Source organism: Bufo bufo, chromosome 8 (assembly GCF_905171765.1).
Source record: "Bufo bufo chromosome 8, aBufBuf1.1, whole genome shotgun sequence".
Taxonomy (NCBI): domain Eukaryota; kingdom Metazoa; phylum Chordata; class Amphibia; order Anura; family Bufonidae; genus Bufo; species Bufo bufo.
In genome coordinates this window covers 16,779,754-16,801,335 of record NC_053396.1, presented here as the reverse complement: position 1 = coordinate 16,801,335, position 21,582 = coordinate 16,779,754, and the positions used below count along the sequence as shown (strand labels likewise).

The 21,582-nt window shown below is 46.9% G+C and overlaps 1 protein-coding gene across 2 annotated transcripts in view; it reads right to left on the bottom strand.

Moving 5' to 3' along the window:
* Positions 1 to 5,984: 5,984 nt before the first annotated feature.
* The window catches only part of SLC27A4 (solute carrier family 27 member 4), a 32,253-nt gene continuing 16,655 nt past the window's right edge, over positions 5,985 to 21,582 (bottom strand). The window contains exons 5-13 of one of the 2 annotated variants that reach the window (XM_040404807.1): positions 20,717 to 20,786; positions 20,548 to 20,639; positions 18,295 to 18,404; positions 18,006 to 18,215; positions 17,793 to 17,919; positions 16,003 to 16,140; positions 15,756 to 15,920; positions 15,521 to 15,667; positions 5,985 to 6,089 (exon numbers count right to left, since the gene is read on the bottom strand). In XM_040404807.1, the coding sequence (XP_040260741.1) occupies positions 6,085 to 6,089; positions 15,521 to 15,667; positions 15,756 to 15,920; positions 16,003 to 16,140; positions 17,793 to 17,919; positions 18,006 to 18,215; positions 18,295 to 18,404; positions 20,548 to 20,639; positions 20,717 to 20,786 (1,064 nt within the window). In that variant the 3' untranslated portion in view covers positions 5,985 to 6,084. Of the gene's footprint in view, positions 6,090 to 13,124; positions 14,359 to 15,520; positions 15,668 to 15,755; positions 15,921 to 16,002; positions 16,141 to 17,792; positions 17,920 to 18,005; positions 18,216 to 18,294; positions 18,405 to 20,547; positions 20,640 to 20,716; positions 20,787 to 21,582 lie in introns of those variants that run through there. The other variant, XM_040404806.1, reaches the window with a different exon arrangement.

Genomic DNA, 21,582 nt, shown 5'->3' with positions numbered 1-21,582 from the left:
GCCTGGTATTAACCTCATTTACATGATAAATGCCACCTGCTGAAGTGAGACGACCCCTTTCATTACAAGTCCATCCTCTGATGTACGGGAGCCCTCTGGTGATGTCATCTGTGTGCTGTCCGCATGTCCGCCCCTCAAAAAAGATAGAACATGTCCTATTCTTGTCCATTTGTGGACAAATTAGACACTTTTACAATAGTGGAGGACAGGAAAGTGCACAATGCACACGACCAGTATCTGTGGACCACAAAACACATACGGTCGTGCGCATGTACTGTATAAAGGGGTTGGCCCATCTCATATATGCCACCAATGTCTGACAGGTGCGGCTCCCTGCACCTATCTCTAGAACGGAGCCCGCAAAGTGAAGTAGAGTGGAGTGGACAGCACGTGCGCGGCCGCCCTTCTTTAATTTCTTTGGAACTGCTATTTCGGTCAGCCCCATAGAAGTGAATGGAGCCGTGGCAGCGCCTGCGCAGTGTGTTTTCCATTCATTTCTATGGGACTTCCGAAAATAGCTGACCGTGGAGGGTGGCCGCTCATGAACTCTCCTTGACTGTGTGGGGCCCTTTCTGGGGACACCTCTGGGACCCGCACCTATCAGACATTGTGATATGCCACCAATGAATGAGATAGGCCAACCCCTTTAAGAGTCATGCCCTTAAACAGTGTAAGGCCTCAAGCACACAACCGCATTTTCCATCCATGTGCTATCCGAATCTTTTGCGCACAGACCCAGTCATTTCTATGCATTCGGGGAGAAAAAAAACACGCGCAGCAGATGGATGTCATCCGCATGTCTGTTACGCAGATTATACGAAATGTCCTATTCTGGACCGCATTGCAGACGAGAATAGCCATGTCTAGTGATGGGAGAGAGAATAATGCGGAGAGCACACGGATGTTATAAATATTTTGCGGATCCGTGTTTTTTCCGGACCGAAATACGGATACGGTCGTGTGCATGAGGCCTTAGCCTGAGACTGCTCCGCAAAACGTTGTCAGGCCAGAGAGAGCACCATAAGCGTTGCCGGACTGTCTGACAGTATTTATGGGGGCTGTCCCTTGTGGGACACTGTTTAGGGGGACATTTCATGGCCGATAACAGTTATGAGGAAACTCTGACGGCTTTGAGTGCCCAATGCTGTAAATCTGGTTTCTGTGATGAGCAGATGAAGGGGGACGACGTCTACAAAGAATCACTCATTTTTTAGTAGAGATGAGCAAATCGATTCCTACATGAAATAAAAGTTCTTCACCTGCGAGGGGCAGCCGCCCTGCTGCTTGGTTAACAGGGCCAACATCTCGCCTCAGCTCCGAGTTGCGGCGCAAGCGCAGAGGCTCTGCTGCTGGTACTGGAGCAGGAGCCTCTGCGCCTTCTCCGCTACTGGGAGCAGCGTCATGGGGGCGAGATGTCCGCCCTGTTAATCAAGCAGCAGGGGGAGCCTCTTGTACAGTGGGGGCAGCCCCTTGCAGGTGAAGAACTCTTTCGTATGAAGAAATCAATTTGTACAAATGGATTTGCTCATCTCGAGCCTTCGGTATCTAATCCCAAGATTCCAGCCATTTTTTTTTCTACATAGGTAATAAAAGAAATAATATTTAGGGCTCATGCACACAGACATATTTTGTTTCAGTGTCCGTTCCGCAAAAAAATAGAACGTCTTATTATTGTCCGCATTACGGCACTGGTGGGCTGCAGCAGAGCAGGTAACCATGCCCGGGTCACAGCCGAAGGCAGCAGTTGGCTGCAGCGGAGCAGGTGACCATGCCCTGGTCACAGCTGAAGGCAATGGTGGGCTGCAGCAAAGCTGGTGACCATGCCCATGTGACAACTGAAGGCAGTGTTGGGCTGCAGTGGAGCAGGTGACCATGCCCGGGTCACTGCTTAAGGGCTCATGCACACGAACGTATTTTCTTTCCGTGTCCGTTCCAGGTTTTTTTGTGGACCGTATGCGGAACCATTCATTTCAATAGGTCCGCAAAAAAAATGGAAGGTACGCCGTGTGCATTCCGTTTATCCACATTGCAAAAAAATAGAACATGTCCTATTATTGTCCACATCACGGACAAGGATAGGACTGTTCTATTAGGGGCCGGCTGTTCCGTTCCGCAAAATACGGAATGCACACGGACGTCATCATGGACATTTCCAAGTAGTACGACACAGACTTTTGGCCCATTTTCTGACCAGTAAGAAAAAAAATCAATGTAACGTATTGTAACGCGCTGGTCCATAGACCTGAGCGCGACCTGTCTTTGACCCATAGCTGGGTCCCACTGAAGTGAACGGAGCCGAGCTGCAATACTGCTTAGAACCTGTGAACAGGGGTGGCGCTGTTTTTGGGGAAAAAAAAATAAAATGAAAACTGTAGAAATTGTATGTCTAATGTGTATAAACTAAGCCTAAGCTCCTGGAGAGCAGAGGAAGGAGCGCGGATCCCAAGGAAATTGCTGAAAGGAAAATGTTGAAAGGAGGCAAAAGATCTCAGGGGTCAAAATAATGGCTTTCACCAAACAGTGAGGAAACCTGTGAGCGTAGTGATGGCAGCCAGGAATGAGAGGAATGCTTCACAATGACTGCACTTTGCATCACAACGGACTTGCTGATCCCTTCCCTGAGACAATAGCGTCATTAGTGTACAAATAGATGTCTGAGGGTGCGAAGGAATTACCCCGGAGGCTTAAGGCCTGTCAATCTGCACCTGCTGCTCACTTCAGAGACTGGAAGGAAGGATTTGTCTTATGCAGATGAAGCCTCATCATTGCACAATAAAAAAAGTTTTGCAACTTTCTAACATAATTGCAATTCCTTTTCAACATCTCTGCTTGCTGTCTGAATGGGAGCATTATCGTTTCCTGTTTCGACTGAGCTCTGCAATAATGGATCAGTGCGGGAAATGCTCAGAGATAAATGCACAAATGTTTCGTCCTGCCCTGATACATTGTTACAAATCTTCAGCCGTGTTTAGAAGTTAACCATTATCCATAGGATAGGGGGGGCTAACAAACCGATCACTGGGGGTCCGATTGCTGGGATACTCACCGATCCGGAGAACGGGGGGTCTCGTTCCCCTGATCTGATGGAGCGGCAGGGTCGGCATACTCCATTTTGTAACCCTCTTCCGATTGCTGGGGGTCTTGACAGAAGAACCCCTTGAAGGGTGGTTTCACACTTTGTCAGGGGGTCTGCAACCTGCGGAAGTCGACCTGTTGTGAAACTACAACTCCCACCATGCACATTGGCTTGGCTGTTCTCACACCTCCTATAGAAGTGAATGGGGCATGCTGGGAGTTGTAGTTTCACAACAGCTGGACTGCAGCGGGCACATGTCATGGCGCACTAGCAATATTAGTAAATGGAGGGGGGGGGGGGCGACAGTCACGTATCATTATTATGGGGCGCACGTTCCTAGGTGCACCGCCTCCTCAAAAGTTGGCACAAAGGGGTAGATTTAAAGGAGCCAAATCATAAAGGCCCTATTCAAACGACCGTATTTTTGCTCTGCATACGTCCGCAAAAAAGATAGACCATGTCCTATACACCGTTTTGCGGTCAAGAAAAGTCATTGTTACAATAGGTCCACAAAAAAAACCTAAAACAAACATGCAACATGGAATCATCCGTGGAATACATACGGTCGTGTAAATGCACCCTTAGGTGCATTTTTTGCGACTCCATGGAAATGAATGGGCCTGCATCCAATCCGCAAAAATGCAGATAGGATGCAGAACAAAAATATATTAGTGTGAATGGGGCCTAACTGGGAGATATGGAAAACTCAACCGTAGTCCCCAAATTGTGACAACTAGTGGGGAGTCATGTGAGAAGATTTAAAGGGGTCGTCTCACTTCAGCAACTGGCAGTTATCACGTAGAGAAAGTTACTACAAGGCACCTACTAATATATTGTGATTGTCCATATTGCTTCCTTTGGTGACTGGATTCATTTTTCCATCACATTATACATTGCTAGTTTCCATGGTTACGACCACCCTGCAATCCATCAGCAGTGGTCACGCTTGCACACTATAGGAAAAAAGCACCAGCCTATGTGTGCGCCCGCGGTCCCGGCCACCAGAGAGGCTGATGCTTTTTCCTTTAGTGTGCAAGCGTGACCACTGCTGCTGGACTGCAGGGTGGTTGTAACCATGGAAACGAGCAGCGTATAATGTGATGGAAAACTGAATCTAGCCAGCAAAGGAGGCAATATGGACAATCACAATACATTAGTAAGTGCCTTGTATTGACTTTCTCTACATGATAAATGTGATTTGTTGAAGCGAAACAATCCCTTTAAAAGGTGAGCATACGCTCTCATTCGGCTCTAAGGTCAGAGGGCCCCTTTAAAGGGGGTTATCCAATATTGGGGGGAAAAAAAGGTCTAATTTTTCCAGAAACAGCGCCACCCTTGCTCATGGGCTGGCATTGCCGATGCTGGACAACTCCCCCTATAGATTCTATTCAGCCGTTTCTTAGATACAGTATATGGTTTCCCGGAGAAAGTGGGCGACAACTATTATAGTCACCGACACGGATCGGGCAGGAGTTGTCACCCAGTTTTTCTGGACTTGTGAAACGCAAAAGAAAAGAGTCTAAAGGCCTCATACACACGACCGTGGTTTTTGTCCGCCTTCAATCTGAACTTTTTGCGGATCAGATGTGAAATCATTCACTTCAACGGGGCCACAAGAGATGCGGACAGCACACCGTGTTACGGACAAGGATAGGACTGTTTTATTATGGGCAGGACGTTCCATTCCGCAAAATGCAGAACGCAAATGGCCAGAATTTGTGTTTTGAGGACCAGCAGTTTCCGGATGTGTACACAAGCCCTAACAATACAACAGTATGACCGCGGTAATCAGACTGGTTACCCATCTGGAAAAGTGAGCTGTAAGGGAGCCATATTGGTTATAAATAAAACCGCCAATATAGCAGATTAAAGCTACTTTCACATTAGCGTTTTATTGCGGATCAGTCATGGATCTGCAAAAAACGCTTCCGTTACAATAATACAACCACATCCCTCCGTCATGAACGGATCCGGTTGTATTATGTCTTCTATAGCCGTGACAGATCCGTCTTGAACACCATTGAAAGTCAATGGGGGACGGATACATTTTCTATTGTGTCAGAGAAAATAGATCCGTCCCCATTGACTTACATTGTGTGTCAGGACCGATCCGTTTTGCTCCGCACCACTGCTTGCAGCGTTATTCCGTCCGCGATGGAAGCGCAACCAAACGGAGCGGAATGCATTTTGGTGCATTCTGTTTCGTTCAGTTCAGTTTTGTCCCCGTTGACAATGAATGGGCACAAAACGGAAGCGTTTTCCTCTGCTATTGAGATCCTATGACGGATCTCAATAGCGGAATTGAAAACGCTAATGTGAAAGTAGCCTAACACGTACTGCCACTATTCTGAGGCAAAAGCCGCATGTGGATCTGCCGAGTATTTCACTTTTTGCAACGCAAAGGCAGACATGCGGATTTGTACAAGTAGGGTATACATAAATCTACCCGCAACGTGATGGAAGGGAATCACGCGCTTGTATTATGCCACCATACCAGTGTTGGTAATGTTGGCGCACAGAGGTACCGGTGTTTTTTTGCACTCTATAGGAGAAACATGGTGCCAGAAACCCATACAGAACACATGGTCAAGAATTACAGTATTATACAAGACCGCCAACTGATGCCGATTGCTGTCGTGCAGTCGTGTGCATGAGGCCCCCAAAAGTTGGCATTAATAGGTAATAAGGGGCGTGCAGTCATAGGGAAAGGGGAGAAATGGACGCCCGCTTATTCTGCATAAAGCACACGGCCGTCCTGGAACAGCTGTTTGCATCCTGTGCAGTGAAAGCATTTAATAAAAGCGCAGACAATGGGGTGCTGGAGGAGAGGAGGACCCCTCGGCCGGGGTGACAATGGAGGCCTGCCCGCAGTAGCTTTGTTTGATCCGCAGCCTCTCAGCAGAAGGAGCGAGGGGGTCAGCAAAAGTGAGAGGCCTTTTTCAGCCACTCCAGCGCATTCATGTGGTAATTGGGTGTCAAGCAGAGATCAGTGAGTCTCTCTGCCCGGGTTAAACTGCAGAGAAAGAAAGAAAAAAGAGTTAGCTGAAGCGATGGAGGCTGTGAATACCATCACAACCTGCAGGAAACTCCAGGCCTCCCCCATACCAAGCACTTGTGTTCCGGCTGAGGGAGGAGGAATAAAAAAAAAGTGGGGGCCCTGGAGCATTCTTATTCAAGGAACCATTGAAAAAGACTCAACAATGGCGGAGAAGCCCTTCACAATGCGCCCCCTGCTCGGCCTTCAATGCTCCGCTCTAAACAGCCATTTAACCTTCCAAAAAAAGATTGAAAGTGACACTAAAGCCGCAAACTGGCCTTTATCCCCCCTCCGGCTTCTCACTGGGGCTGCAGGCCATTTGCACGGCAAAAAGACAGGTTGCCTCCCCAAAATAGGTTCTGGGTGGAAGATGAAGGGAGTATAGCGCCCCCTTTGGCTCACCTACCAGTTAGGACTAGGCTAGCAGGCGCCATCTACATGCAGAGCCATGTTTTTAGGATAGGGATTTAAAGGGGTAGTCCCATTTTTAGGAGAACAGAGGGTCCCCTGACTCTCTTGCCCCGTTTTACAGATGACACTTTTACAGCGGACATTTTTTTATGGAGAGGGTTGCGTTTTTTTTTGCTCCTTTAAAATCTATAGGAGTTATGGAAAACTCCATTGAATTCTATGCGTACCTGTAAATCATCAAGCAGGTTTAGGACCCCCAGCTGTCAGGGGACCAGGGGTACGGTGACTACTACTTATTGAAATTCCCAGGATAGACCTTTAAAGGGTACACTGACGCATACCTGGTGCCCTCCATCAGATTCAAGATGGCGGCCACCATCTACACGCAAAATCTAAGCCCCCCCCCCCCCCTTCACCTTGATGGACACTGCGCCGATGTCATTGGCTCTGGTCCATCTGAGGGCGGTGGGACAGCCGCCCACATGGTGGCAGCCATCTTGAAAGGAATCTGATGGAGGGCAGAATGAAGGAAGGGAGGCAGCATGGGAGGGCACTAGGTAGGTGTCATACATAGAATGAGAAGAGTTTGGGTCCCCTCCATGAAGAAAAGGTTGATATATATGTGCGGTCACTCTTCAGGTATACGTGGGCCCCTGGCTACCTCTCCCTCAGCTTGTCAAGTAGAATAGCCATGGCCACCCATAGTGGGTTCTGGTTAAAGGGGTTTTATGATCTCCCCCCCCCCCCCCCGTTTTTAGGAACAGCGCCACTCTTGCCCACATCCTGTACTGCAGCCCAGTACCATTCACTTGAACGGAATCCGAATATGTAGAAAACCCCCCTTTAAATTCCAAACAGGAGACACTAAATAGTTTTCCGATTCTACATTGGATGAAATGGAGATTTATAAGGCCTCCATACAGAAGTATGAATTGTGCCTGGGAGCAGCGATGTCCGTCTTACAGCCGTCAGTGCAGTTTTACCTCCTCTCACACTGTGAGAACCCACTTATAGCGCAGGCCAAGTACAGCCCCTTGTGGCCACTGTGGGTATTGCAGGAATAAAATTCCAGAGCAAATTTTAAACTGAGTGCTTGCATGAACATTACATATCAGGAAATTGCATGCAGTTATCACCCCTCCCCCACCCCCAAAAAAGAACAATAATTGGCTTTTTTTTTAATTTTTTTTTATTGCACATTGAAAATCCTCGTCATACAGTGTATTTAAGACAACATATTTGTATGGTTAGACTACACTGGGGGGAGGGAGGCGATTTATGGGGTACCATTTAACAACATTAACATTATCGGATAATGCGGGGTCCTTCTAGGACCTTATGATGACGTCTGCCATAATAAAGGAGGCAGACCATTGTTTCAGGGGTTGTTACCCGGCCCTGAATGGTAAATCTAGGTAATTAATTCCACATCACTAAGCGGCTCTGCCATTCAGGACTCAAAATGAGCACGAAAAGTAATGTCCGCCATATTGGTTATCACTTGGCCGGTAATGCAATGCTTTGGGTGTAAGGCCCCTAAGCATCAGTTGTTGTGTATAGCCCAATGGAAAATGGCTAGATATCATTACAGCATAGGCCTGGACTCCCAAATACATTTTGTGGCCCCCTTCTTGTCAGTTTGTCAGGTCAGCACATTAGAATACACGTTTTTTTTTTTGGGGGGGGGGGGGGGGGAAGAGACAATTTGAGTCCCGCTAGGTGTTGGGAGGGTACACTGCGATATAACTGAAGCCACCTGATAATACAACATGTTTTACAGAGCAGAGTGCGAGCTGGTGATAGGAATGTACACAAACTAGGCCTCAGTTATCAGAACTGTCTGGGCTGCCCCTAGCAACCAATCAGAGCTCAGCTTTCATTCCATATACTGCTCTGGGGAAATGAAAGCTGTGCTCTGATTAGTTGCTATGGGCAACACAGACCGTTCTGATAACTGAGGCCTAGTTGCTTAGTATTCCCCATCCTGCAGCTGGTAAAACTAGAACTACAACTCTCATCGTGCCCAAACAGCTGCAGGTTAGGAAACTAAGACAGAGTAGACCAGACACCTGATTAGGAAACAGTTATGTCAGCTTAACCCTTGCGCGTTGACTAGTTCCCTGGCACAGACACCCCCCTCCACCCCAATATTACACACATTAAACACTATTTTCCCTGGTAAATATAACTGAAGTGATATTAACTCAACATGCAATTTATAAACTGAAGAACAATTTCTCCCTGAAATAAATAAGAGTTATCAAGTTAAGAAAAAAACTATTCAGGCACTGAAAACCAATATGGCCGCCATTTAGATTTTGGCGGATTTGCCTGGAAAAGCTGGTTGGGAAAAGTCGAAAGTGCTGTAATGAATTAATGGTGATCACCCAGCTTTCCCAGGGACTAATGTCCGAATAGACTTTTTAACATATTGACAAAAGAGGCAGATCAGGGGAGATACTTAGATATGTTGCTACTTTAACCATAGATAATACTCCCCACCATCCAAATAAAACGGGGAGATAGCAGCAATTTCCTCACAGAAATCAAAAGCCGCCGCTTCGGCAACTATGGCGCCCCAGGTTAGACTTGGCACATCCTAGCTTCTAATGGGCACAGGGCAACCCTGATCCACAGGTTTTGAAAGAAGGAAAGGTGGGGTTAACATGGGAAGTAAAGAGGCGTCTGGGACCACCTGCCCCAAATATTCACTATAGATCCCCCTCTCTTGCCATTTACAAGCACACATATGTTAGTGATCATGGCGTAGTCATTGATATGCTCTGTCACATGGGACAAGTATCCAGCATTCACGTGGCTTCAGAATGAATAGAATTCTATAATGTAACACTGCTACTATGACACAACGCCAAACAGTCGTGTACACAAAGTCTGACAGGAGAAAAAAAACAGTAGGGTTGCCCGCTGCAACCAATCAGAACCCTCCTTTCATCCAAAATGGAAGCTGTCACCACGGTGACAATGATCTCGGTACGACATAGAGAAAATTATTTTGCATAGTTTGGCATTCTGGAATAATGCAGGCTACAGTCTCGTATGCAAATGAAAGAGGGAACAAAGATGGTGGACGCTGCAAAATTCCCATCCAACAAAGAGGTTGCATCGTTGTCCCAACCTAGGCTACCTTCTGAATGGAGTTCCCCTTCAAGTTGTTCCTTAGGACCTCTGGCTAGCCTATGAGAAGCCATTGGCCGCCATCATCTATGAGCTACAGAACTAGGATGGGAAACACGTACTACATGCAATGCTGGGTAGTGGAAGCAATGGGGAGCGTTCCAGACAAGCAGAAGATGGTGGACAACCCCTAGCAGCCATGATCAGGAAGATCACCACAAGAAGGAAGGACATACTCACCGCTCCATACGTTCACATTTCTACCATACGCCGAATATATTTTAAGGCCTTCTCCACACAAAACCTTGCCCCTTGGGGTGGTTAGGCATCGATCGATATTGATTTTTTTTTTTTAGAGCCGATAATCTGTGAACTTTCAGGCAGGCAGCCGATAATTTATACCGATATTCTGTGCATTTTCATTTTTGAAAAAAAAATAAATAATAATTCCTACACAAATCTGCTGAAAATTAACATGTTTATTGTTAACGTTTAGCTTTTTTTTTCCGTAAATCTTTCTTTTTCATTTATACTTAATATTTTGGTGTTTGTGTTTTTTGAAGCTTTTTTTTTTTTTTTACTAACTATTAGCCCCCTTAGGGGCTAGAACCCTTGTCCTATTCACCCTAATAGATCTCTATCGGAGTGAATAGGACTTTACACTCTCTCTGCTGCTCTGTGCTTTGTGCACACAGCAGCAGGGAGATTACCATGGCAGCCAGGGCTTCAGTAGCGTCCTGGCTGCCATGGTAACCGATCGAAGCCCCAGGCTTACACTGTTGTGGCTCCGATCAGAAGCTGCCACTGCACCACCAATGAGGAGGAGAGAGGGGACCCTGTGGCCACTGCCACCAATGACTAATACTGGTGGTCTTTGGGGGGGTCTTTGCGCCACCTATGTTTTTAATACTGGGGTTGGGGGGGGCGGCGCACTGCGCCACCAATGAAGATAACTCGCCCATTAATTCAAATACAGGAGTCGGGTGCTGGCTGCAGAGTCATATAGCCGCACCGACCTCTATGAGCGGTGGCTGCGATCCGCGGCAGTTAACCCCTCAGGTGCGGCAGAGGTTAACTGCCGCGGATCGCAGCTACTTGTCCTAGAGGTCGGGTGCGGCTATATTATTCTGCAGCCAGCTCCCGCCTCCTGTTGAATTTGAATGAGTAAATTAACATCATTGGTGGCGCAGTGGCCACAGCCCCTCTCCTCTCATTGGTGGCAGCGGCACAGGGGGGAGGGAGACACTGCTTCCTTCTCCCCTGTGCTGCTGAGGGAACATGGATCGCGCTGACAGCAGCACGATCCATGTTCGTGATTCGTTATCGGCAAGGTTAGATGCCGATAACTTTGAAAATCCTGAATATCGGCCGATAATATCAGTAAAACCGATAATCGGTCGATCCCTAGTTAGGGTGCTGCTGAACGTTCCAACCATTCCTTGCTGATTGCTAGAAGTGGGGACCCCCAGAACTCTGTTCCCATTGGTGTACACAGAAGAGAGAAAACCCCACAGCAAATGGGTGGATTTACCTGTTAAAGGGGTCTTCCAGTGCTTTGATATAATGACCAATCTTCACAGTAGGTCATCAATACCAGATCGGTGGGGATCGGACACCTGTCCCCCCCAGCCAGCTGTTTTGGGCAGCCGCTGGAGATGGAAACACAGTGGCTGGAGCCAGAAGCAGAAGACACTGTGTAGTTTCTGGCACCGGCGCACATGACAGCGCTGAGCTGCAGTACCTTACACGGCCACCACACAGTGTGCGGAACCTTGTGCTCGCGGCTCCATCCACTGTATAGTTTCCAGCCCTTGTGGCTGCCCAAAACAGCTGATTACCAGGTGTGCGCAGTGTTGGACCCCCAGCAACCCGATACTGATGATCTATCCTGAGGATAAGTACTGGAAAAAAAACCTTTAATACAGTAACAAACACTGGGGACAGAGCAGTGACAAACATGATGGCTGCCACTGGAATAAGTGCACCAAGAGAAGAGCCAGAGGAACTAATGCACCTGGTAGAATTACTTTCATAGTGTTAGTGACTATGGATATAACCTCACTTAAACGGAAGACTAACCTATGCCCTGTCTGAGCACAAAAAAAATAAAGCTTTAAAAGAGAGCCCAGAATTAGAATAAGAGAAAAAAACAAAAACAGCGCCACTCTTTTCCTTGGGCCGTGTCTGGTATTGCAATGACTCCACTGACTTAAATGGAAAGCAGTTGCAATACCAAACACAAGCACAAGACATGAGGGGCGCTGTTTCTGGCATAAAATAAAAGCAGAGCCATAAAGGGTTCTCCAGGATTATGATATTGATGGCCTATCCTCAGATCAGCGGGGGTCTGACTCCCGGCACCAGCTGTATGAAGAGGCTGTTATGTTCTGTGGGCGCTTAGGCCTCTTCCTTGGCTATGTGATGTCATGCTCATCAGGCACATGGCGCAGTCAAGTGAATGGGGCTCAGCTGTAATACCAAGCACAGCCACTATACAAGGGGTGGCGCTGTGGTTGGTAAGCTGGGAGGAGGCCGGGACGCACCCCGGAGCTCCGTGAGCGCCAATGCTTCCTCAAGCAGCTGATTGGCGGTCGTGCCAGGAGTAAAACCCCCACGGATCTCGTACTGATGACCTATCTTGTGGATAGGCCATCAGTATGAAAATCCCAGAAAACCCCTTTAACCCTTAGGATACCGGAGGGTTTTTTCTTTTTCATTTTTTCCTCCCCATCTTCCTTGGGCCATAACTTTTTTATATTTCCGTTCACATAGCTGTATAAGGGCTTATTTTTTGCGGGACAAGTTATACTTTTTAATTCCACCATAAATTGTGGCATAAAATGTAGTGGGAAGCGGTAAAAAAAATTCCAAATGGGGTGGAATTGTAAAAAAAAAAAAAACGCAATTCCTCCACCGATTTATGGGTTTTGTTCCCACGGCGTTTCGTTTGCAGCAAAACTGACCCATGCTCTTCATTCTCTGGGTCAGTACGATTACAACGATACCCCATATGTAGGCTTTTTTATGTCTAAATAGTGTAAAAAAAAAAAAAAAAAATTACTTTAAATTTTTTTTTTACATTTTATATCACCATATTCTGACCCCACTTTTTTATATTTATGTCTACTGAGCTGTTTACGGGCTCATTTTTTGCGGGAGAATCCATAGTTTTTATTGATACTATTTTGGAGTGCGCATGACTTTTTGATCACATTTTATTTAATTTTTTTGGGTAAGAGAAGCATTGAAAAAATGGCAAAATCGGCCATTTTCACCCTTTTTTCCATTCCAATCGCCATATTGTTTTTTTTTTTTATTTGGATGGGCGTTTTCAGTCGTGGTCATACCCAGGATGTTTATATTTATTGTTATTTAGGTATATATATTTTTAAAATTATACGGAAAGGAGGGTGATTTAAATTTTTATATTTTTTATATATTTTTTAAACTTTAAAAAAAAATAAAAAATTGTCATAATTTTAAGGCTCATAAATGACCTTATAAATAATGTTTTTAAATTTTTCATTTTTACCTATCAGGGATTTTAAAATTGACAATTTCTTAGCATTTTGCTCATTTCTTATTCTGGCCTGCCGTCTGGTGGACAAAATAACAATTGCAGCATTAATGCTCTGAGTCTCTTCATAGAGACTCAGAGCATTTGGCGCAAGTACTGAAGTCCTGATTGATCTCACTTGATCATGGCATCTAAAGCATTTAATTACCGCGATTGGCATTATTGCCGGTTGCAACAGCAGAGACTTCTTGGCCATGATGCCCGCTGCACGCGCGAGCGGGCGTCGTACATGTACGGCGCTGGTAGCGAAAGGGTTAAAAAGCGCTATAAGGCTGGTCAGCTGTATTCTCTGGCACAACTGTTCTGTCAGGGGTTTCATAAATTGGATCCTGGGCCGCTGCTCGGGGTTGTCAGGATAGAGTCTATGTTATGGCTTGATATCATCCGGATTGGAAAAGTACTGAAGACAGAGGTATAAGTGTAGACAGTTCGGCCATTCACCCGACCCGGATTATAACACAGCTGACAGGGTGAAGAGCAGCGAGGTCCTGAACGGATAAGGACCATGTACTGGTCCGTGAATTTCCTACATTTCCTCGTGAATTTCCTACATTTCCTTTTTTTTTTTTCAATATGGAGTCACTGCCATCTGCGCTGTCCCCTCCTCCAATCACAGTATTGCCTGATATAAAGTTCACGTCGTATTCCCTTCGTCAGTGCAGGTCTTGTCCAAGCCAAAAACCGGAGTGTTGGACAGATAACAGGCTAATTAAAACTCTGGACTACAAAATAAATTAGAAAAGCTCAGTTTTTCAATAAAAAAAAATAAAAAAAGTCCCTTTAAATCTCTCACATGCCGCCTCCATTTCCCAGATACCGTAATACTTTGGTACGTGAACAAACATCATCTCTGGAGATGTAAGAACTCGGTCTGCTTCATGGGCCCGATCTGTGTCACATGACCAGAACCAAAGCGAAATTTAAAAAAATGCAAAAAAAAAAAAAAAAAAAAAAAGCCTGAAAACTACAACTTCAGCTTCCCCGATTGGATCTTTTTATAGATTTCATTGTCCACGCGGATGTACTTTCCTTGCTGGGAATCCAGGACGTACAAGGTGTCTTTCACCACGTGGGGATCAAAGCCTTCTTTCCTCATGTCTGTTTTTTGGAATTTGTATGTTCCTGTGGAGGCAGGGAGCGGGATAGGGGATGTTAGAGGCCAGGCATTACAAATCAATGGAAGAGACTGATGGCCGCCATTTCAGTAGGCCTGTTATACTGCATTGATTTTAGCTCAGAGTTTTCGTTTCCAGCAGGTGTCGGGGGGTCTCAGAGGGGGAACCGCAATGTCAGATGGTTCACAAATCAATGAACTGATTTTTGTACCAACAGCGACACCTGCTGGAGGCGAAGGGAACTACTGACAGATCTAATTCACCAGCATAAATAGGGTTCCTGAATGAACTGCTGGTGCACAGTGAAGTCTGTCATTACAACCTCAGTTCAAACCAGCGGTATATGGGTATAAGGCCACCCATGCAATGTGCAATACTAGGGTGAACTGTGCTTTAACACATTAAATGTATGTCAGAAAAAAATCGGATGTATTTGGTGGAACCGGTCTACCATCTAATGGTTATGAGGCATTGTGAATCTGCCTCTGACAGCAGATGTCAAGCAAAGAATGGTCGGGCATGTTGGACTTCAACATAGATGATCCTTTTGTTATCTTCCTACAGATAACAAGAAGGCTAGGGAGTGGTCAGGGCTGTTCAGAAGATATATGGCTTTAGGTTTCTCAGCTAATGTCCTCAGTCAGGATTAGAATGATCAGGGATCATCCAGACAAAATACCAGGCCCCAACCCTCTGTACAGGGGTCTTCTGAGACCTTTATACTGACATTCAATGCTTTGGATTGGCCATCAGTATCTGAATGGTGGTGGTCTTCCAAGGCGATCAGCTGTTTAAGATGGCACTAGCCCTCATGTTAGCCCGTACAATGTACGGCGGTGTGCTTGGCGGGCAGAGGGACAGTCGCTGCACTACTGCGAATGCCGGTGCCTTCTCAAAGAGCTGATCAGCGAGGGTGTCGGACCCCCACCAATCAGATACTGATGACCTGTAAAAAATAAATAAAATAAAAAAGTCTCGGAAATTTTAAGCCAATCACTTTCCTCTAGGATCTATTATGTACCGGTTGATTCTTAAATAGCCTATTGGACCTTATGGATATGACCTGTGTGTGCAATGACAAGAGGTGGCGAGGGGGCCCTATGAATCATTTGTTCTGGGGGGGGAGCATACTCAAGGTGGTATCCAAATCCAATAACGAAGGCCCTCACCTGTTTTGTTCACTTCTGGCAGTAATCGGAGAAAGACCGGGAATGCGTACCCAGGCAGCGCCTTCTTAAGGTCTTTGACAAACTTTTCAAGATCACTTTTATGATCAGGGTCAGCAATGGCTGCCATTCCAGCTCTCCCTTCCGTTCCTAGGACGCAAACAAGAGGTGATTTCAATGCATAGAACAAACATCACCCCCCCCCCCCCCCAATACAAATCGAGATCCAGCCGCATACCTGGCACCTCTACGCCATAGACCACCACATCCGCTTGCCCCAGGAGCCTACTTAGGATTCCTTCCACTTCTGTGGTGGACACATTTTCCCCTTTCCATCGGAACGTGTCACCTGTACGATCCCGGAAATACATGTAACCCAGCTCATCCATCACCAGCACGTCGCCTGCAGTAGAGACAAGACGGCGGTCAGAAAAGCAGACAACCTTGGCACCAAGACTTCTCCACGATTTGGGCAGAACGCTTACCGGAGAGATAGGCCATGTCTCCATGTTTGAAAACATTTTTGGCTATCTTCTTGTTAGTGGCCGACTCGTTCACATAACCGTCGAATCTTCGCAGTGGGTCTGACTGGACAATACGGCCAACCAGCTGCCCAGGTTCTCCTGTGATACAAACCAAACAAGGCACAGGGGTAAGTCCCTGTTTTAGGAATGTGAAGGTGACCCCGACTAAAGCTGGCCATGCACTGTAGATGAAGATTGCCCAGACCCACCGATTTCAGAAGGACTGGCCCGTCCATCTAATGGCAGATCATCGGTGCAGAAATCCATCTGATCCAGAAGTCTGGAGGCAGCCTATTCCCCTCGCTCCATGAAGAACACACGCACACTCAGTCAGGCCAAGACTGCATGTGTATGGGGGAGGACTGAGTCGTGAGGAATACCTACCATCCTATGGCCACCTTTAGGATCTTCTAGAACTTAGAAAGTAGCGCTGCTACCACACATACAAATGTGGCTGTGTCTGATACTGCAGCTCAGTCTCTTTCACTTAGGTCTCATACACACGACTGTACTCAGCCATCTGTGTCCGATCTAGGTCTTCTTGTGGATTGCACATGAACCAATTTAGTTCTATAGGTCCACAAAAAAAATTATAAATTGGACAGCCCATACGCATGTCCGTTCCGCAAATAATAGAACACATCCAATTCTTGTCCGTAGTGCAGGCAATAGCCGTATTTCATTGACCACAATACAGACACGGTTGTTGCATGAGGCCTTAGGCTATAGGGCTACACGGAAACATAGGACGCGACAGTCCCAGAAAACCCAGACCTGATGGATTTTGTATCGCAAGTTGTGCATCAGCGACTTGCTTGTCACTTGCCTGAAGCATAGTCCTAAAATAGCGACCGCAAGTTGCACATCAATTTTTGCTGTGTGAATTTTCTGCGATGCGTCGCCGTGTAGCCCTAGCCTGAAAGGGGCTATCCAGTTTTCTGATATAGATAACATATCCTTAAAGGCTCCATTCACACGTCCGTAACGTGTTTTGTGGATACACAGAGCCGCAAAACACGGAAAGCGGCAATGTGCGTTCCGCACATCGCCGGCACTAATAGAATATGCCTGTTCTTGTCCGCAATTGCGGACAAAAATAGGACATGTTCTATTTTTTTGCGGAACGGAAGTGCGGATCCGCAATTCCGTGTCCGGGCCCCATAGGAATGAATGGGTCCGCAATTCTGTTCCGCAATTTCGTTCTGCATTTTGCGGACGTGTGAATGGAGCCTAAGAGTGGTCATCAATACCAGATCGGCGGGGATCCAACTCCCAGCACCCCACTGATCAGCTCCCTTGTAGCAGTCTAATTACAGGAGAGAAAGCTGTAATTAGACTGCACCGCCGCTGAAATGTAGACAGCGTCAAGATGCAGCGCTTGTCCCTTCAAACAGCTGATCGGTGAAGGGTGCTGCGAGTCGGATTGCACTTATCTATCTAATATTGATGACCTACCCTGAGTGTAGGTCATCAATATCTGAAAACTGGACATCCCTTTAAATGGTACTGACCTGCAGTACAGTGCACAGACTGGATATCGATGACGTGGCTCTGGAGGGCTTCAATGGTTACGCATGGACCTGCTGGGTCCTTCGGTCAAAATACGCTCCTTCTAGTCATTCTCTGCTCTGGCTAATAAATGAGGGTCCTGGAATTGTGAAACCCCCTCTATTAATCCAGAACTCCTTAGGAACTGTTTGTTCACCAGACAAGCCCTTAATAATATACTGTATTCTGCGATCTGCACTTACCTGGCTGACAGGGGATGCAAAGACCCTGCGGACTGCGGATAAGCTCCATTGTCTCCTCATTGACCTTCATGAGCCGGATGGGGTATACGAAGGGCAGAATGCGGCTGTTAAATCCGCAGGACCCAACCTATGAATCACACGGATCGTTTACCTATGAGACACAGGGTCACTCCGCTTAAACGGCACATAACCACACACACACGCCACGCTTACGTTGTTGTCGAAGTTGCCCAGGCTGCAGTTACATTCTGTCGCTCCGTAGAACTCAGCGATCTGTGGGACCCTGAACCGGGACACAAACTCGGACCAGATGGCAGGACGGAGCCCGTTTCCTAATGCCATGCGCACTCTATGTTGGGACTCGGCCTCCCGCACTGGCTGGTTCAGGAGATAGCGGCAGATCTCGCCAATGTACTGGACAATCTGTCGATAAAGCAGCCATGTTAATAGGAACACAAAATTGCCGGGGAGGATATTAACGGGAAAAACGAAGGATTCTCACCGTGCAGTTATATTTCACGCAGTCGTCCCAGAACCGTGAGGCTGAGAATTTCTTTTTAATGACAACCGTCAGGCCGAGGACAACACACTGACCCATGCCGACAATGTTACCTGCCAGGGATAAACAAAAAGCTGGAAAAAAAATGTCTGCCCCTTTTGGCACAAGTTCAGATGCGGTGCGATATTTACACAGCCGATCACGGTGCCAATGCGCAGCAAGATCTGCATGTGAAGTGGATTTTGCAGCAGACTGTGGGTGTAAGTTCACTCCTGTATGCTGAACAGGTAACACTTCTGCTGCATATGGATGCCGATTTTAAAACTACATCTGCGTATATTGTACTGTAATGTGCAGACTCTGCACTGCAAATCCAACAAATCTGAACCTAGTCTTAAAGGGATTGGCCAGGATTTGAATACAGATGGCCTACGCTCAGGACAAGCCATCAATATCTGATTGGTGGGTATCCCACACCTTGCTGATCAGTTGTTTCCAAAGAGCTATGGTAGGAACAGCACTGCAGTTACCAGCTCTGTGAACTTCAGGCGCTACTCTGAAACAGCTGACGGGTTGGGATTTGGGGCGTCAGACCCCCTGACAATCAGATATTGATGACCTATCCTGAGAATAGGCCATCAATCTTACAAACCACCCCTTTAAAAGAGAACCTGCCACTAAAACAAATGCATTAAAATAAGGGCATCAGTATGACACCCTAACAGAGAGACACTGGTGTATACAGTTACACCCACAAGTGTGCCCCCCTTAAAATGCCAAACATGAGGGCCGAGAAGAAAGTACTTCCTAGTTCTGTGAAGTCACATGATCCTTTTTAGAGCTGCTAACTGGCTGAGAGGTATCATGTGATACACTGTCTGCAGGACCGGGAACCCTTCCTTTCAGACCCTTTTGGGGGGCTGCTTAGTAGATTCAATTACACTCAACTATAGCTCTGTTAGGAGAATTCTGATTTTGCTGGGACAAGCCCATGATCTGTGAAAGGAGGTGGGTTTTGTAAGCTGAACCCCAATGGCGATTGTATGGGTTTTCCAGGGCATTTTGGTGTTACCAGGTGGTCCGACAGGTTTTACTGTCCAGAATTCTTAGACGTTGGTAAGTATGTTACAGATGTCTGTCATAGTGACATGTTCTCTTTAAAGAGGACCTTTCATTACAATAAAAAATCTAAACCAAGTATACAGACATGGAGAGCGGCGCCCAGGGATCTCCCTGCACTTACTATTATCCCTGGGCGCCGCTCCGTTATCTTCAGATTTTCGGCTCAACTGGGAGGAGCCTGTTCTCCTGGGCGTCTCCTTCTCCAAGGCTGTAGCGCTGGCCAATCGCAGCGCTCAGCTCATAGCCTGAGAGGTTATTTTCTCCCAGGCTATGAGCTGAGCGCTGCGATTGGCCAGCACTCAAGCCTGGGAGAAGGAGACGCCCAGGAGAACAAGAGCAGGCTCCTCCCGTTTGAGCCGAAAATCTGAAGATACCGGAGCCTATACCGGAAGAACGGAGCGGCGCCCAGGGATAATAGTAAGTGCAGGGAGATCCCTGGGCGCCGCTCTACATGTCTGTATGCTTAGTTTAGATTTTTTTATTGTAATGAAAGGTCCTCTTTAAAGAAGGGCCCTTACAACCCTACATAAATAAGGGCCCTAAAGAACTCTGAGTGCACCTGCTGAAACAAGGGGTTAAAAGGGCATCCGTCAGCAGATTTGTACCTAAGACACTGGCTGACCTGTTGCATGTGCACTTGGCAGCTAAAGGCATCTGTGTTGGTCCCATGTTCATATGTGCGCGCATTGCTGAGAAAAATTATGTTTTAATCTATGCAAATGAGCCTCTAGGAGCAACGGGGGCGTTACCGTTACTCCTAGAGGCTTTGCTCTCTCTGCAACTGATTGACAGTGCCAGGCAGTGAAACTGTGCAGAGGGTGCAGAAGCTGCAGGGAGAGTAGAGCCTCTAGGTGTAACAGCAACACCCCCATTGCTCCTAGAGACTCATTTGCATACATTTAAACACCACTTGGAACCGAACCAGAGTTCGGGAAATTGTTTTTTACAGTACAAATTAAATTTTGAAGTTATTGAGCGAAGTCTCGCGAGACTCCGCGAAGCAATAACTTCGGCTCATCGGAGCCAATACATTCTAATACCGTACGGCGCTCATGCTCCGTACAGTATTAGAACGGAGTTTTATGTGAATCGACTTCGGATGTTTCATCGCTCATCCCTGGTCTGTACGATTACCTGCAGAGTGGTACAAAGGCAAGCAGTCATAAATCACGTCATCCGATCGCATGCCAAAGCCATAGTGCACCAAGGCAGCCATGCGGAAATATCTGCAAAGAAAGGGCAAGTAAATAATGGGACCATGGTGAAGTGTGCGCGGTGCGCAGAGCCGAGCTCTCCTACTTACCGGCTGTGCACCACTATGGCAGCTTTAGGAAGCCCTGTTGTCCCAGAGGTGTAGATATAAAATAGCTTATCTGGAAAAGATTCAAATTACAGAGATAAGTAAAGCTGGACTATGTATTACTGTTTGCAGGCCGACAGGATAAGGCTAGGTTCACATCTGTGGTTTTGCCTCCGGATACCACCGCGCACCGCCGGATCCTCATTCACTGTAATAGGACACAGCAGCTTACTGGTGTATGTGCCGGCTGCAAGAAGCATACTTGATCCGGCAGAGGGCCAGCATGTATGCAGAATTAAGTTAATTCCAGCAGTCTTCCCCCCCCCCCGACGGAACAGACAGCCGGAATTAAGGACGCCAGTGTGAACCCAGCCTAATTTGTATGGAGGGTTTCCTGAAGGCAGATGTCAGGGGAGATGAGGATGAGGCAGTTGTATATGAACATGCTTGTTTTAGGGGAGACAAGTTGCTGCCAGTGGTTTACTTCCCTCTCCCCATTCGCAATATATGCACGCTTGGCGGTGGCATGTGTATGGGGCAGCTGGGAGAGAAAGAGCATTTGGCCACCAGCTATCAAAAATGTATGTCCAGGTTAAGAGATGCACAATATGCTATATGGGAATACACTGGTCAAGTCAGGGCTTAAAGGGATCCTGTCACCTCAAAAACGCATATAAAACCGCCAGCATTACCTTATCGCAGCCCCCAGTCTGTTCATAATGATATGTTTGATCCGGTAATCTGATGCAAAAAATAAAAAAAAAATATTTTAAGCGCCATCAGCGCTATCTTGCCGGTCAGCTTCAAGTCAAGGGGGCAGCGGCTTCCCTGCTTCAAGTCAAGGTGAGCACGCCCCCTAACCGTCCCCT